At 40.0% G+C, this 14,346-nt stretch overlaps 1 protein-coding gene across 1 annotated transcript in view; it reads right to left on the reverse strand.

The window, feature by feature from the left end:
- ITGA9 (integrin subunit alpha 9) overlaps window positions 1–14,346 on the reverse strand; it is a 213,392-nt gene that overhangs the window by 99,751 nt on the left and 99,295 nt on the right. Inside the window, exon 15 of the mRNA XM_035898145.1 lies at window positions 8,420–8,575. Coding sequence (XP_035754038.1) covers window positions 8,420–8,575 — 156 coding nt within the window. The remainder of the gene's footprint in view (window positions 1–8,419; window positions 8,576–14,346) is intronic.

Consider the following 14,346-nt stretch of genomic DNA (forward strand, 5'->3'; position numbering starts at 1 on the left):
TTAAGAATACAGTACTCCAGTCTCTGCACCGATTTCCTGTAAATTGTCACCCTACCCTATGGTATGTGCAGGGATGACTTAGCAATTAGATCATGCTAGTAACACAAAAGCAATTCTATTTAAAGGATGCAGGAGAAGGGGGCTTGTTAGTCTAACAATTCTTTACTGTTTAGATCTTGATGCTATATGGTTATTACCATGTTACCTGGTAAAGCTGGGTTCCTGAGTTCTTATTTAGGGACCAGGATATGTGATCCAATTTTCAAAAGTACTGAGCTGTAAGCAAATCTCACTGCTTTTTCTAGGAACAATTTCCTGGTTTATAGCTTTACAAATCAATCACTTAGATATTAATGTGCCTAAATATAGATACAGGAGTCTGATTTTAGCCTTTTATTTATTTTGTCTTTAAATTTTCAAATTGCCTGCAAAATGAAGCTACTACCTACAGATCTCTTGACCACAGAAAAAGAAATAGTGCCTGACTCTCCCCAACACCCTATGCTTCACTGTACTACTCATGGAAATGGTCCATTCATATATCCTGCTGAGCCAAGTGCAAAATTGCTGATTTAAATTCCCCCTTGAAAAGCAATTAATATCAGGAAAAAATTTTCCAGGATTTCATCAGATGTGCTGGCAAAAATGAGCACGTGTGATTTCCATAATACCCCTAGCGAGTGGCGGAGCGAATACATGATGAAGGCAGGAATACCAGGGGAGCAATAAGCGTTCAATAGAATCCTACTACGAAACCAAAGAGCCGTGCCGGAACTGCATGGTGCAGGGGACCAAGGTTAGCTAGCAAGCTCCCCCAGCTCCACGTAGACTTCATCAGAGCATGTCTTCATGCACAGAAAACAGATGTTCATTTACAGTGCATTAGCGTAAGAAAACAGAAACTGGCCAGTAATAATTATTTTAGTACACTAGTAAGGGTGCAAGCATGTAAGTCGAAATTCTCCAGCTGGGGAAAGCTACAGGGGAATTCATCCACTTCATTGAGTGGAAGACTCTGGGCCTAGGGCTCATGACTAGCACATTGCCATTTGTCAAGCCATCTAAGGCCAATTCAATAATTTCTCTCCTGTTTCAGCTGCATCCTGCTTTCAGTAAGCATTAAAAACTGGGCTGGAGCACCAAGGTAAAAAGGAGAGAGGACACTCAAATATAAGACGAACAGGAACTCCCAAATGAAATCAGCTGTTTAGAAAAGATCAGGCATGAAACCTGTTAGCTATTGAAGGCAAGCATAAATTCATAAACATATGCATTAGTTATTCCTCGCAGCAGTGAGGGGATTTAACAATGCAATCTTTTGTCCTCATATTCTCCTGGGGTGAGGAATTACAGTTGGTGGCAATAGAAATACACCCCCAGCCTTTCAGGGCTTTATTAGATTTCTGGTCTGGCTCACTCATTTTTCAGGCTGAGGCAATTTTTTCTTTTTTAAATCATTAACAGTTCAAATCATCCAAATAGTGTTCTCATTTTACAAGATTTCAGACCTTATAAATTCATAGAACAATAGATGGGAAAGACCTTCCGGGTTAATTGTCCCACCTCCCCATACCATTATAGAATGGATTTCTGCAGCACATTTTGCAATATATTTTTCTGTCTTGTCTTAAATGGTCTTCCATTTATTTTGGATGACTATAGAATAATCCAATTATATCATCTCAGGAGGGTTCTTTAATGATATTCAAGAAGATTTTCTACTCTAAACCTCCTTATTTCTGCTATTAAAAGTGGAACCGTGTCAGACCGTGCTTTCATACTTAAACATTTTAACACAAGAGCAAAACCTTTGTTACTCATCACACAATTGTGTAATTAAAAATATAAAAGCCTAATAACAATGACAAATGAAAAACAGATGTGGCAGCTGTTTTCTCAGCTGGAAACACAAAAAAAGTCTTCAAATCATCAGATATGCATTTTATGTCTACCTTTAGCTCATTTAGACCCCCCCAAGGATATGTGAAATATATATATATATATATATATATTATAATCCACCCGCACTTCAGTAACTTTGTATTTATGAATGCTACTCTGAACTGACAAGGATTTTGTGGCACTGAGGTACTCTGAACTGAATGAACTAATGTTATCATATAATCTCCTCTCAAGATAGGTATTCCAATTAAGCTCTACTCATCCTTCGTGTAACTGCTGAAAAGATATGAACAGAGCTAATGGAGCCTGGCTTCCTGAAGTCTGTCACCTGTCTCTGTGGTTTTTTAAGAATATTACATTTTTCTTTTATAGCTCCACGTGTAAGCAGGAAGTCCTCCTTTCTTACAATTACAATTCTCCATCCACAAAGTAGTATGGAAATGAAATGCACGCTGTTATGCTGAACTGCAGAAATTACCCAGTAGGATTTTAAGTTAGGGTTCAGCTTGCAAATGCTTACATCATCATCTCTCCTTTCTTTACCTATTTATTTGAAGAACCTGTAAACTAAATCAGATAATTCACATCCTACCACCTAAGACAGGATGACCCTTGTAGTCTGACCCTCCCCTAGCACATATGCCAAGACATGAAGGTCTATATATCTGTGTGTGTTTGTGTGTATATCACCATATGATACTGGCTGTTGTTCTTTAGGAAGCCCATGAGATCTAAACCCCGGGATTAAACCATGTTTTACACATTCTCAGTTATGTTGTTTTTCCTCTACTGTTAAAAAGGAATTTGAACAAGCTGGACAGTTACTGGCCAAGCCTGTCATTGCTTAAGAACGAGCATATAGAAACATGCATACCATCAGAGGCACTGATTTCCACTTATTCTTACTTCAGCAAGTTTGCTAATTATAAACATTTCAGAGGTACAATACATCTGGACACCTGCTGTTCTTGTTCAGTTCTGAATCTCTTCCAGACTTGTAAATCTTTCCTCTTTATTGCCATTCAACAACAACAAAAAAAAAGCAGGCAAATGTAATACTCAGCCTAATCCAGTACATGCTCAGGGTGGGTCCTTTCCAGATTTTCCGGCACGAACAGCACCCAGTCCCTGCCAGTTCAGCACCGACTCTGACCAAACTTGTCTAGAGCAAAAGACAGACACCACCAAAGTGGTGGCAGAGGGAGGAGTGGAAATCATCACTTTCAGCAATCCCACTCCAACCAAAAGGAAAACAATGGCAATTAAGCAGGAAGGGTGGCACACGGTGGATCTCTGCAGGAATAAATGCAGAAGATAATTTAGGAGCTTGCCCTGCCCAAGGAGAAAAGAGCTTAGTGGCAAGACATTTAATCTGGATCATGACAATTAGGCTGACTCCTGCAGTCTCCCAAAGACTTGCTATGTGCCTGGGTATAAGTCAATTAATCTCCAAACATTCTACCTATGCAGCTACTGACAGGTATACTAAGGGTACTGAGGCTTCAGTTAAACCAGTAAATTAAACTGCCCTGGCCTCCAAGACAGGAGTATCCTAACTCCTGACCCATGCCTGGCAATGGTTTGCAGGAGTTGGCACAGGCTTAAGCCACGCCAAGAGCCATTCCAGCAGTTTACCAGGATAAAGTTGTCACTCCAATGCCTAGAAATGCCCTGGGCGCAGCTCAGTTTGCTGGCAGAGAGATGACCTGATTCAAGCAGGCACACAGGAACCTCCGCTCTGGAGAAGGCACCACTAACAAACCCGGACCACGCTGTGTGCATGGACGCTACACTGCAGCCTGTCCAGATCTGCCATTGCTTTGTCCTCAGTGTGAGACCAGCAGTGTCTGTGCAGGTTTTAAAATAGAGAATGGCATTGCTTGTGCAGCAAACCAAAAAATCACTGAAGGTATTCATAATTCAGCTCCATAAAAGACCTCCTATACTTTCTCATACCTGCCAACTCAGCTAATTAATGTGGAAATACTTAACCAGCTTTTCAAACACAAGTATTTCCAAAAAATAGTCCTCTGCTTTAAATAGGTGACGTTTATCCCAGAGACGTGCAGCCTCAGTCAGCTGGAGGTGCAGCACTCTACCCAAATTCACACTGCAAGTCAGTGGCACAGCTGGGAACAGAACGTCCTAAACATTTTCTGTCTCTTCTTATAACTTACAAGCAGTTTTATGGCAGACCATTCCCAAAGTCCTGAAGACACTGACGCAATTAAATCTACTGAGAATATTTTCCTATAACAAAATGGTGTCTCCTTCCACATAACAGCAGGTGATTTTATTACAGTATTTAGAACAGGCAGAATTCTAGCATACCATATTTTGAACTCTAAGATATATTACTGGATACTACTAGGAACAAATCCCCACTGTATTTGGCAGGAGATCTTTCTCCTTCTTGGTTGACATATATTTATACAGTCGGTATACAAAAATAAATGTTATATTACAAACCACTTACGACGAACTAAGCCAAACCAAGTTCTAAATACACATTAATTTCCCTGAAGTAAGAAGACTTATTAGTTTTTTCCAATGGATGGAGGTAGCAACTGGATTTGGGAGGCAACAAAGTGGAAAGTCATCCTCAGGGTGGGAAGTTTTAAAGTTCATAATGTGCACTCAAAAAGTAGAATCTTTTTTTCCCCCACCCAATCTTGACCCATCAGTGATTTTCCTATTTAAGCAAAACTGAGCTGGTTAGCCACTTACAAATTGGAAAGTTGTAATCTCCTCCATACCACCAGTCTCCACCCAACAATTGTACAAGTTGCCGAGGCATCTATCAATCAACATGTACACATAACCCTTCAGTATTTGCTTTTGTTACCACAAATAATCACAACAAACTATAGCAACCATAGTTTCTGGTAAGAATATACAAGAACGAAGAAAATAATTAACTCCATGAGAAATCAACTGTTAATGTATCCTGAGCCAAATAGTTCCTCAGGCCAGTTTAATTACATTATTACTTCATTTTGAAGCATCAGAGCCTCTCTGCTTACAAAAAACAGCCAATACACAAAGTCTCATGATCGCATGCTTTTTCATAGGAAATTTCAGTTAAGATCCTTTTCTTTAAGTCAATCAGACTTTCAAATTATTTATCATATTTTGTTTCAAGCACAGTTCATCTAGGAATAGGAGCAGGCTCCTTCACTGAACAGTCAAAGTTTCTTTTTATTCTGTTGGTTTGTTTTGTTTTTTTTTTTTTTTAATACAAGCATTTTGCACTGCCTTGCAGTAAAAGTTGCATTCTTTTAAAATAAAGGTGACCAATAAATAAAAGCATTTCAAATTATATTCCACATCCACACACTCCTTTACTACTATAGCTCTGCTTTGGTCTAAGTGTAGTAAAAGATCAGACTGTTCTCTCACATGCAATGGAATACTGATTTAAAGGATGAATATCCAACAAAATCCTTTTCTGTGATTATGTCATTAGGGAGATGTCACTTCTGATGGTGGATTTCCATGAATACTATTTCCAAGCTGACTCCTTAAAGTATTAGAACAAAGCACCATGAAGAACTTTATATGTTCAATATAATCTTCAATTCTCATGTCAAGAGGCCACTTGATGGCTTTCCTACCTCCTTGTTTGTGAGCCATAGGGCTGCACACTCTTGGGAATTCATGCATGCATGCAGGTTCACAAAAAACAAACTGAACTCCCAGTGAGAGTGATCACTTCAGTTTTAACATCACTTTAGTTTAAATAAAATCATATCTAGGTGACTATAAAGTTCCCATGCTTGCAAGGTGTGTGGGTTTTTCAAGTAGATCTAGCAGACCTGCAGTAGGATCCTGAAAGACAGAAGTCTCCCTGTTTCCTGCCCAGTCATTGCTCCTTCCCATTTCTTCAGCTATTCACTACTTCCAGCTTCTTCTGCATTCATTCACATAAACCAGCCACCTGGGCTTTTTAGCAAAGTGTCAACCTCTTAACAGTATCTTAATAGTGCCTCAAAGCAACAGATGCAACATCTCCAATTTCAAAATGTCCCTTCTGAATAGATCAATAGCATCTAGGACTTTTGAAAACCACCCACAACTAGCTATATTTAAAGACTTCAGTACTAACACTAACACTACACTTGTCTACCTGCCCTTACTCGTGCTGTGTCTTCTGAAAACAGAGCCCGCTAAATCTGTCTTGAATTAGACTTCCAAATTGTAAGGTCCCTCCAAAATCATTACGTTCTTTGAAGATGTAAATCCTTTATTATATAAACTTTGGTTCCTACTATCCCTTTTGGCCTTTAAAAACAATTTCTACTTGTGAGATGACAAGAATCCTCAAAGAAAATGCTACACCCTGATTTTGCCATGAAATCAGTCTTTGAGGACCCCACCACCATGCCTCAAGGCTATTCCATCAGGGTTTTGTCACCATGACTGCCATACTAACTCTGAAGCTCTGGCCACTTCCTTAGCTGAAAGCACACTTGCAGGCACACCCGATGTCAAAAACCTTTTCTTGCTAAGTTAAGTGAACAACATCTGGAAAGCAAATGGAAAGGGATTGTTAAACTAGCTCCCTCTCATCCAAATTACACAAGAAAACAAGTCAGGGAAATTCCTAACATATTTTTGTTTCTTCTCTATAATCTCAGCATTTAGGTATTTTAATATTGATCCGAGACTATGCCTGCAGGGCAAGATGTGACCTTTTGAGTTTAAACCTAGAGGTGAAGGATCCAAGCAGTTTTGGTAATGCAACACTTAGGTTTTCAGCACATTGCTCAAGTTCCAAATTCTCCACAAATTCCCATTGTAATGTTTGCAACAATACAACATTCAGATGCATAACAGCCACACAATCACCCTTCATAAAAGTATGTAATTCTTAGATGCATCTTTCATTCATACATTTACAAAAATAAGGAGTACTTGAAGAAATACTCATTTCTCTTAGTATAAGGATGATAGCCAAATACATTTCAAAACACTTGGGTATATCACAAAGCAAATCTCTTTAAGCATTTTAGTTACTTTTTTGAGTAGCATTCAGGGACCTGCAATTTCAGCACAATAACATATCCTTATGAGCAGCCTCAGAAAGTAATGTTATAGATTATGATGACGCAAACATCACTTAATAGGTATAAGCTTCCTGGCGTTAAAAAACAGATCTAACAATCCACTGCTAAAAGCCTCAGACTCGTGCCAGACGTTTCACAGGTGGTTTGTTTTTTTTTTTAAAAGAAGTTTCCTATTCACAAGCAATGCCAACTCATAACTCTGTAAGCATGCTCTGGAAAATAAACTTGCCTGGATGCAACCCTGTGCAAATCGATCTAACTCTTAAGTTGACTCTGCTTTGAGCAAGGAACTGGATCTCCAGAGGTCCTTTCCAGCCTAAATTATCCTATGATTCTGACACACAAGAAGTTTTGCAAGGCACAGAAGTAGTCCAATTTCCCCGTGGCACCTCAAGCTTCACATTTGGACGCTCTGGTGCTGGGACAGTGGGAGGTTGAATTGTCCTGCAGGCTCCTTCCTCAGCAAACTGTCCTGCACCTACAAGGACTGCACTCAAACTGGTCTTTCAAAAGGTTACTAACAGGGTCTCTCTCTTCGACATGACTGCCTGCTTCATGAACCCTGAAGATCTTTAATACTTTCATAATAATTACTGTCTTGATCACTCCTGTCAAAACCTGCCAAAATTGGCCAGCATTTCCCACAGATACTAGTGAGGTCAAGACAGACAAACAACAAAACTGGGATATTCACATACACTTCCATTCCTTAGGGAACAATTTGGCAGCGGGGGCAGAATCTCTACTCTCTAAATGAGAAGTGTTTCAAAGTTAAGGGAATTCTCTTGCTCTCACCAAAATTAAAGACAAAAGGGCTTTCTGCACTGCAGTGAAGAAAAATAGGATTCTAGCAAGTACATCGTTGCACCTGCACTTTACTTTCTCTGAAACAAACCCATCCTATTTTAGCACAGCATGTCCTGCAATAACAGCAGGAGTGGGTTTCCCTCGCCATGTGACTGGACATGAGGAGCCCTCAAGAAAAGAGGGCAGTTGGGCCAGGCAAATTTTTCTTTATTCTGGTCACCATTCTCCCCTCACACAGAGGGGCAAGTTACCATGTCCCCTCCTGGAGCCAACCCTGTCCCTCCAGCACTAACAAAGGCTCAACATGGAAAGAAGGCCAAGGCCAAGCCTTTCACAAGAACCTCCTAGAGAAAAGGAAGAACCAGAAGGAGCAGGACCTTTCTCCTCCTTTCCCTTATTCAGTCTCCTTCTTCCCAGCACAAACACCTGGAAACAAGAAAGTGACCTCACCTTGTGCCATCCAAACTTGTCAGCACAAGTCTTTACTACATCACGGAGAAGCATTTAGGTCAGCAACAGTAGGGTTTGTACAAAAAGGCTACTGTGCGCAAATGACCCAGAGCTTGGCAATCCCCTTTCATGTTAGCTTCTGCTGTCAGTTCAGCCACAGGTCTTCTAGGGAAATAATATAGTCCAAATCTGACCTGGTTCCTTTGTGCTATCTTTTGTCCTTTCTTCCAGCGGAGAATGGGTTTGAGAGCAGGTAGCTCCTTGTCCTCTTTTCCTCTTTCTATCACATGTTCCCCAAGGCTGTATGCAGCTTCAAATACAATTGGCGATATGACGTCTTCGACTCTTTTCTGTAAGAGAAGACAAACATATTTCACCTACGCATATAGGCAAGCAGATTTTTATATACAACAGTTGTACATACAATTAAAGCAGATTTTTATATTCAGCACTGCAGACAGGAAGCAGGCTTCTCTGTTTCCTTTATTCTTCTCCATGCCAAACCAGAATAAGCACATTATACCAAAACAGTCAGAAGATTAAAAAAAAAGTTAACAAAAAAATTAGTTATTCTTTTAGGACCTACTCCTGGTTCCACAGAAGCAGTGGCATATTTGGCACGCCTATAAATCAAGTGTTTTTCAATAAAACCAAGATATTTTCTTAAAAAAATAAAATAAATTAGGAAGTGTTTCCATTAGTCCTGCCTAATGTGGAAGCAAAGAGCAAATCATCTTCATCTCTGGGGTTTCTAAATTCTAGACTTTGACTGAGGTCACCTCCAGCATTCTCCAGTCGTTAAAAGAAAAGAAAACTCCATCTTGCCTTGTTTTGCTATATCAATGAAATGAATGGATGGGTAAAGATACCAATGTGGCTATAAAACAAGATTACAGACATGCAGGGGTATGAAAAGCCATCTTCCAGCATGATTCCAAAAGCAGAACTCACAGCTCCCCCCACCCTCAGCACAATAACACTTTCAGTATGTAAAGGAAGAAAGTTTTTCAGTTTCTTTATTTGCGATATTCTAGGCTTCATAGCAGATGTATTTAATGATGCCACATTATTCATCTGATGGGACAAAAGGATTGCCTTCTTGTTGGAGCCCAAGCCACAAAACTCATACCATTTGTCACAACATGCAACGCCCAAATCCAGTTTGCTGTGCAAAGACAAAATGCTCGTTGTGCTCTGTTCAGTCCTGACTTCCAAAATCCAATTTACCAGAAAACAGAAGTGGCAAATGCTCTACCTTTCCACAGGCAAACATCCCTCTTAAATTTTAGCTACTTAAAGACTTAGCATGAATTCAGCACACATGAAATTGAGGTAATAAATAAATACTGTAAATAGGTACAACAAATCTTCAAATGGGCCAACTCTCAATTTCACCTTGCATCAGTTAGCAGGCTTCTCTGAACACAGGATGCCAACCACAAGTAATTGAGATACAATGCAATTTAAATTGCACCTTCCAGATGTGGGAAACCTGGGCACTAACTGGCTTTCTGACCACCCTGTTTGATCTGTTTCGAGGCAACCATTTGCTCTTTCTAATACATCGACTGGCCACAGATCTCTGAAGTCAGATAAGGTTAGTGGCTAACCAAATTCCCAAATCATCGGTTAGCCAGATGAATAATAGCAGAGACCAGGTTGGATGGCATTTACCCTCCTGCACCTTGAAGCCTCCAGCCAGCCCCTGAATTCCCTCCCCTGTTACCAACATCTGTCAGTGCCCCATGCCCAGCAGCAGCCCAGAGCACCCAAAGTTTAGACCATGCAATGCCTGGGGTAGTTTGTGCTTTCTTGGTAACGGACACTGATCAACAGTGGACATAGCGACAGTGGTGATGGCAGCTCTGTGATCTCTTCCCCATCCCATAAAAAGGACCATGCATGCTCTGGGGCACCACTAATCCCCTTGGCAGAAAAGACACCAATGCCTTCAGCGCCTCCCACAGTTCCACCCTCAGGGTAGGAGTTGTACCATACTGAGATTACTAAATACCAATACTACAACTCACAGAAACTACTAGCTTTGCTCTCACAGAAAACCATGTGTATTAACTTAAGCGAGGATTGTATCAGCATACAAGAAGACTACATATACAGAGAAACAAGACTATAAAAGTGCATGCCATGCGGCAACAGTCAAACACAATAAATCATCAGGCAAATCATCACCTAATCCAACTGTACGCAACCAACTGTGTAAACACAGAACAATTAAAAATGTAGGGAGTGGGTTAAATTAAAATCCACCTATAGTATTTCTAGCTCTATTAGTGCAGTATGGCAAGAATAAGTGCTTAATGACCTCTAAGTGTTTTAATATGATCTTGCAGGGTTCAGTCCAATGCACTTTGAAGTCAAAAGACAAGTTTCCCATTGACTTCAATGAATGTTGGAGTGTGCCCATATTGTTTGCTGGTGTCTCTTTCTCCTTCATTTTAGTGGTGAAATTGTGACTTCCAGCAGCTAGATTAATTACATATGTGGATATTCCCCCACCACAGCCCTGGGGAAATATATTTCACATACCCACTTGTCTTTAATTAAGGATGAAAGTATGAACGCTACCCAGTTATTAATTTTGCCACATGTTCAGTCCCTTCTGCTCACAATCCTACAAACACAAAGGTGACAGTCTGTGGGATTTGTCCTCAGTTAGACGGAGACAAGACAGTTCTGCCTTGCAGGTATACCACAGACTGTCTGGGATGTGAGCACGTTGAGAGAATAATGAACATTTGCCAAACACAATCTGGAGAAGTACTATTTTGGGCTGGAAGTACACCCAGTTTCTTCTCTTTCACTCTATCCAAATGTGCCACTTCCAGTGGTTGATATACTGATGATACAGCCCACGGATTGCTTTTAAGTATTCTGATTTCTAAAAGGAAGTCAAAAGATGTAATGACAATCAGGTTTGAGATAGAATGAAAAGTCCTCCAAGTCAAGGAAATTGTATGTGTTGCTTTTCATATTGGTTACATGGTCCTAATGAAGTGGATTTGCCAAGGGAAATAATTTCCACAAGCAGCTTTTACAGGTATTCACCAATTTCTTACCATGATGCTGCTATGCTGAGGAAGTGTCAAAGTTAAAGACTCTTCTGCATCATAAAAAAGCATCCCTGGCAAATCATAGTATATGGACAGCACAGCTTCATTAGTGAAAGAAAGTCTGGAGGACATTAAAACAAGTGCAATATCCAAGGAGTTCACATTATCAACAGAAACAAACATGTAACAAGGGTTCAGTGAGTAATAGCAATAAATATCCAGTCTCTACAGACTGGATGTCACTAAAGTGCTGCATGTTTTCACTGCGTCTGAATTAGATTGGGGACCTGAAGCTGGGTTTCCCACAAGTCAAGAGCCATCCTAGGTAGTTTTCTTGTTCTTACAAGCAGTTTCTCTAGGGTGGTGGTTTTTTTCCTTTTCTCTCTTTCAGACCAGATTTCATTCTGGACATAAGGAACTTTTACAATAAAGCTTTTGCAGAAATCAATACACTTCAGTGCCAATAAATTACCCTTCTGCCAGCATCCCCTTCCTGCAATGGAAACAGCCCTAGCCAGCTGCATCCTTTGGTCAGGATCTTTTATCTTTTCCTGTGAGGCACATTTCATCACATCACACTGAGTTGAAGAAAAAGGTGTTTTGGTATGAACAAGCTGGGTTTTTATCAAGGGTATTAGAGGATGATCCCTCACTAGTATCTAGCAAAGACAAAGAACTCTGAGTCCAAAAAGAGCACACTTTTACAAGCATCTAAGAAAGCAATAAGGTGCTTAGAGATGTTCCAAAAGACACGATGGTCCTGAAACAAAGAGCAGGCCTGCCATCTCCTCTCCCAGAACAATCACCTCAAAGAAATATACATTTTTAAAATGCTGTGGTAGAAGCTGCGCAGAAACCAAGCAAGCAAAGCCTCTGCCAGATTTATGATTGAATTTCTGTTTGGTTTAGTACCAAAAAGTCCTAAAAATCTGAAAAGTAATCACAAAGCAATGATCAAACATTGGAGCTGTGATTCTGAACATAATTTCCAACTCCCTCTCAAAGATCAAGTGTGATGACTGTAAGAAATCATTTTCTGCACTTTTCATAGGCACAGCCTAAGGCACATCATGACAACACAAACACAGGCACAGATTCCAACATCCTAAAGGCACACTGCCTTGGCGGGCAGCCACCCCCTTCTCCAACCTTAACTTTGTGCTACCAAGAGCCCCCACACATCAGGAACTCGGGCAAATTTGGATGGAACAAGACAGGGATTTAGTCAAGGGACAGGATTTACTCTGCTCATGGTGCTAGTGGTTGCCAGAGAGGACTGGATATCATTTCAGCTTTCTTTCGGCTCAGTGCCACAGTGCAGTCAGGGGACTGTGCAGGAGCCCAATAAATCATCACATCTAATCCCCTTTCTTCGACAAGGTGAAAGTCTCCAGCAGGGGCTCTGGAGAGTGCCAAATTCCATTTTTAATTACGGCCAATGGGCTGAGAAATAAATTGAGATGTAAATAATCCCACAATCTACAGCAAGAGTCCTGCAGGACTAAAGGATGAAACGTGGTCCTTTAAAGCAATGAATATGAAGTCATTTTCAGCAGCATCGAGTGAGGAAATGCACATAACCATCAGGGTGACTCCTACAGTTGCCCCTTGCTTTCATCCTTGTTCATGCCTTTCTGGACTGTCTCTCCTCTTTGCCTGTGGGGAAGTTCTCTGATCTGTCGGGCCTTTCTTCTGCTCTCTCTGACTTTATCCTGAGGACATCAACCCATGCATGGATTCCAGAGCTTTTACTGAATTCAGCACAGCTTTTCAGGACTTCTGAGAATCAAGCTCTGTTTAGTTTGATGACTAGGAATGATTCAAGAGCCTGGCTTTTAAAACACTCAACTTGAAACTTTTAGTTTAAACATATTTATTTCAAGTTTTAAACAAGCGCTAATAATAGACTATAGGAATTTTTAAAGCCTTAAAACACACAAAATGAATTTGACAATCCTGATTTAATAGATAACACATTAATGCTGTATAAAAGCCATCGCGCTAAGGCTAATCCAGCATAACACTTTAATCAGCTTACAGATCACTACCACATAAGTCCTCAGTTCAGTGCCAAGAGATAAATAGTTCCCTGTTCAGTGATATCAAAAATGACTCAAATGTCCACCAGCCTTCAGAGCCAAAGGCCACTACTTCCACAATTTATCAAATGAAGTATCAGCTGTAGGTCTTAATAAACATACATTATGGCTTATGAATCAATAAGATGACAGTGCTTGACTTTAAAATTAATTACCTTCTCCTATTATCTCAGCCTCCAAAATGTGAGTCATTCAGGACACAAGGCTTAAGTGCCATGCAATTCAATAAAAATATCAATTAGACAAATTGGCTTTAAACTGGAAGACAGATTTTCATTCATTTCAGACGAATGAATGGGTTCATGTCATTCTTGTACCTAAAAATGAGTAAGGAGCAACTTAACCTTCTTGCCCTGTTCCTTGCAACACTTACTGAATCCCAAGTTTAGAACCCTTGGTACCAATTCTCAGTGCAAGTTAATACTTTCAACCTTCTACTAATCCTGTGCAAAAGAATAACCACCTCTGTCCTCATGAGAGTGTTCCTCTGTCCTGTATTTACTTTGATAAAGATATTCTAGGACTTGTAACGACTTATTTCAGGTGGGCATAATTTTAGTATTGGTATCGCCCCACTGCAAAGGTAGACAAAACATGGTCATGGCAAAATTATCTAGAAAAGGTCTAGTTTCCATTCCACACATAAGTTTGAGGGTTTTTAATTTTTTTTTTCTTTTTTTTTTTTTAAGACATTACTGTAGTTAAAGGGGGAAAAAAGCCAACTGCAAATTCTTTTCCAGAGAAGAGAGGCAGAACTAGAAGTTTACTTGGTGGGTAAAAGCTCATTTACAACATTATTGGTGAATTTTTTGTCAAATTAATAGCATATGAAGGCAATCAGAGGCCTGATGTTTCAATAAGACACGCTTCTTTTTTCTTTTAAGATCTTGTGACAGCTACAATTCAACAAGTAGGCAAACAGTCTTTGTTGCTAAACTTCAAACATTGCAA

The sequence above is a fragment of the Egretta garzetta genome, unplaced genomic scaffold, assembly GCF_000687185.1.
Source record: "Egretta garzetta isolate BGI_Z169 unplaced genomic scaffold, ASM68718v1 scaffold670, whole genome shotgun sequence".
Classification (NCBI taxonomy): Eukaryota; Metazoa; Chordata; class Aves; order Pelecaniformes; family Ardeidae; genus Egretta; species Egretta garzetta.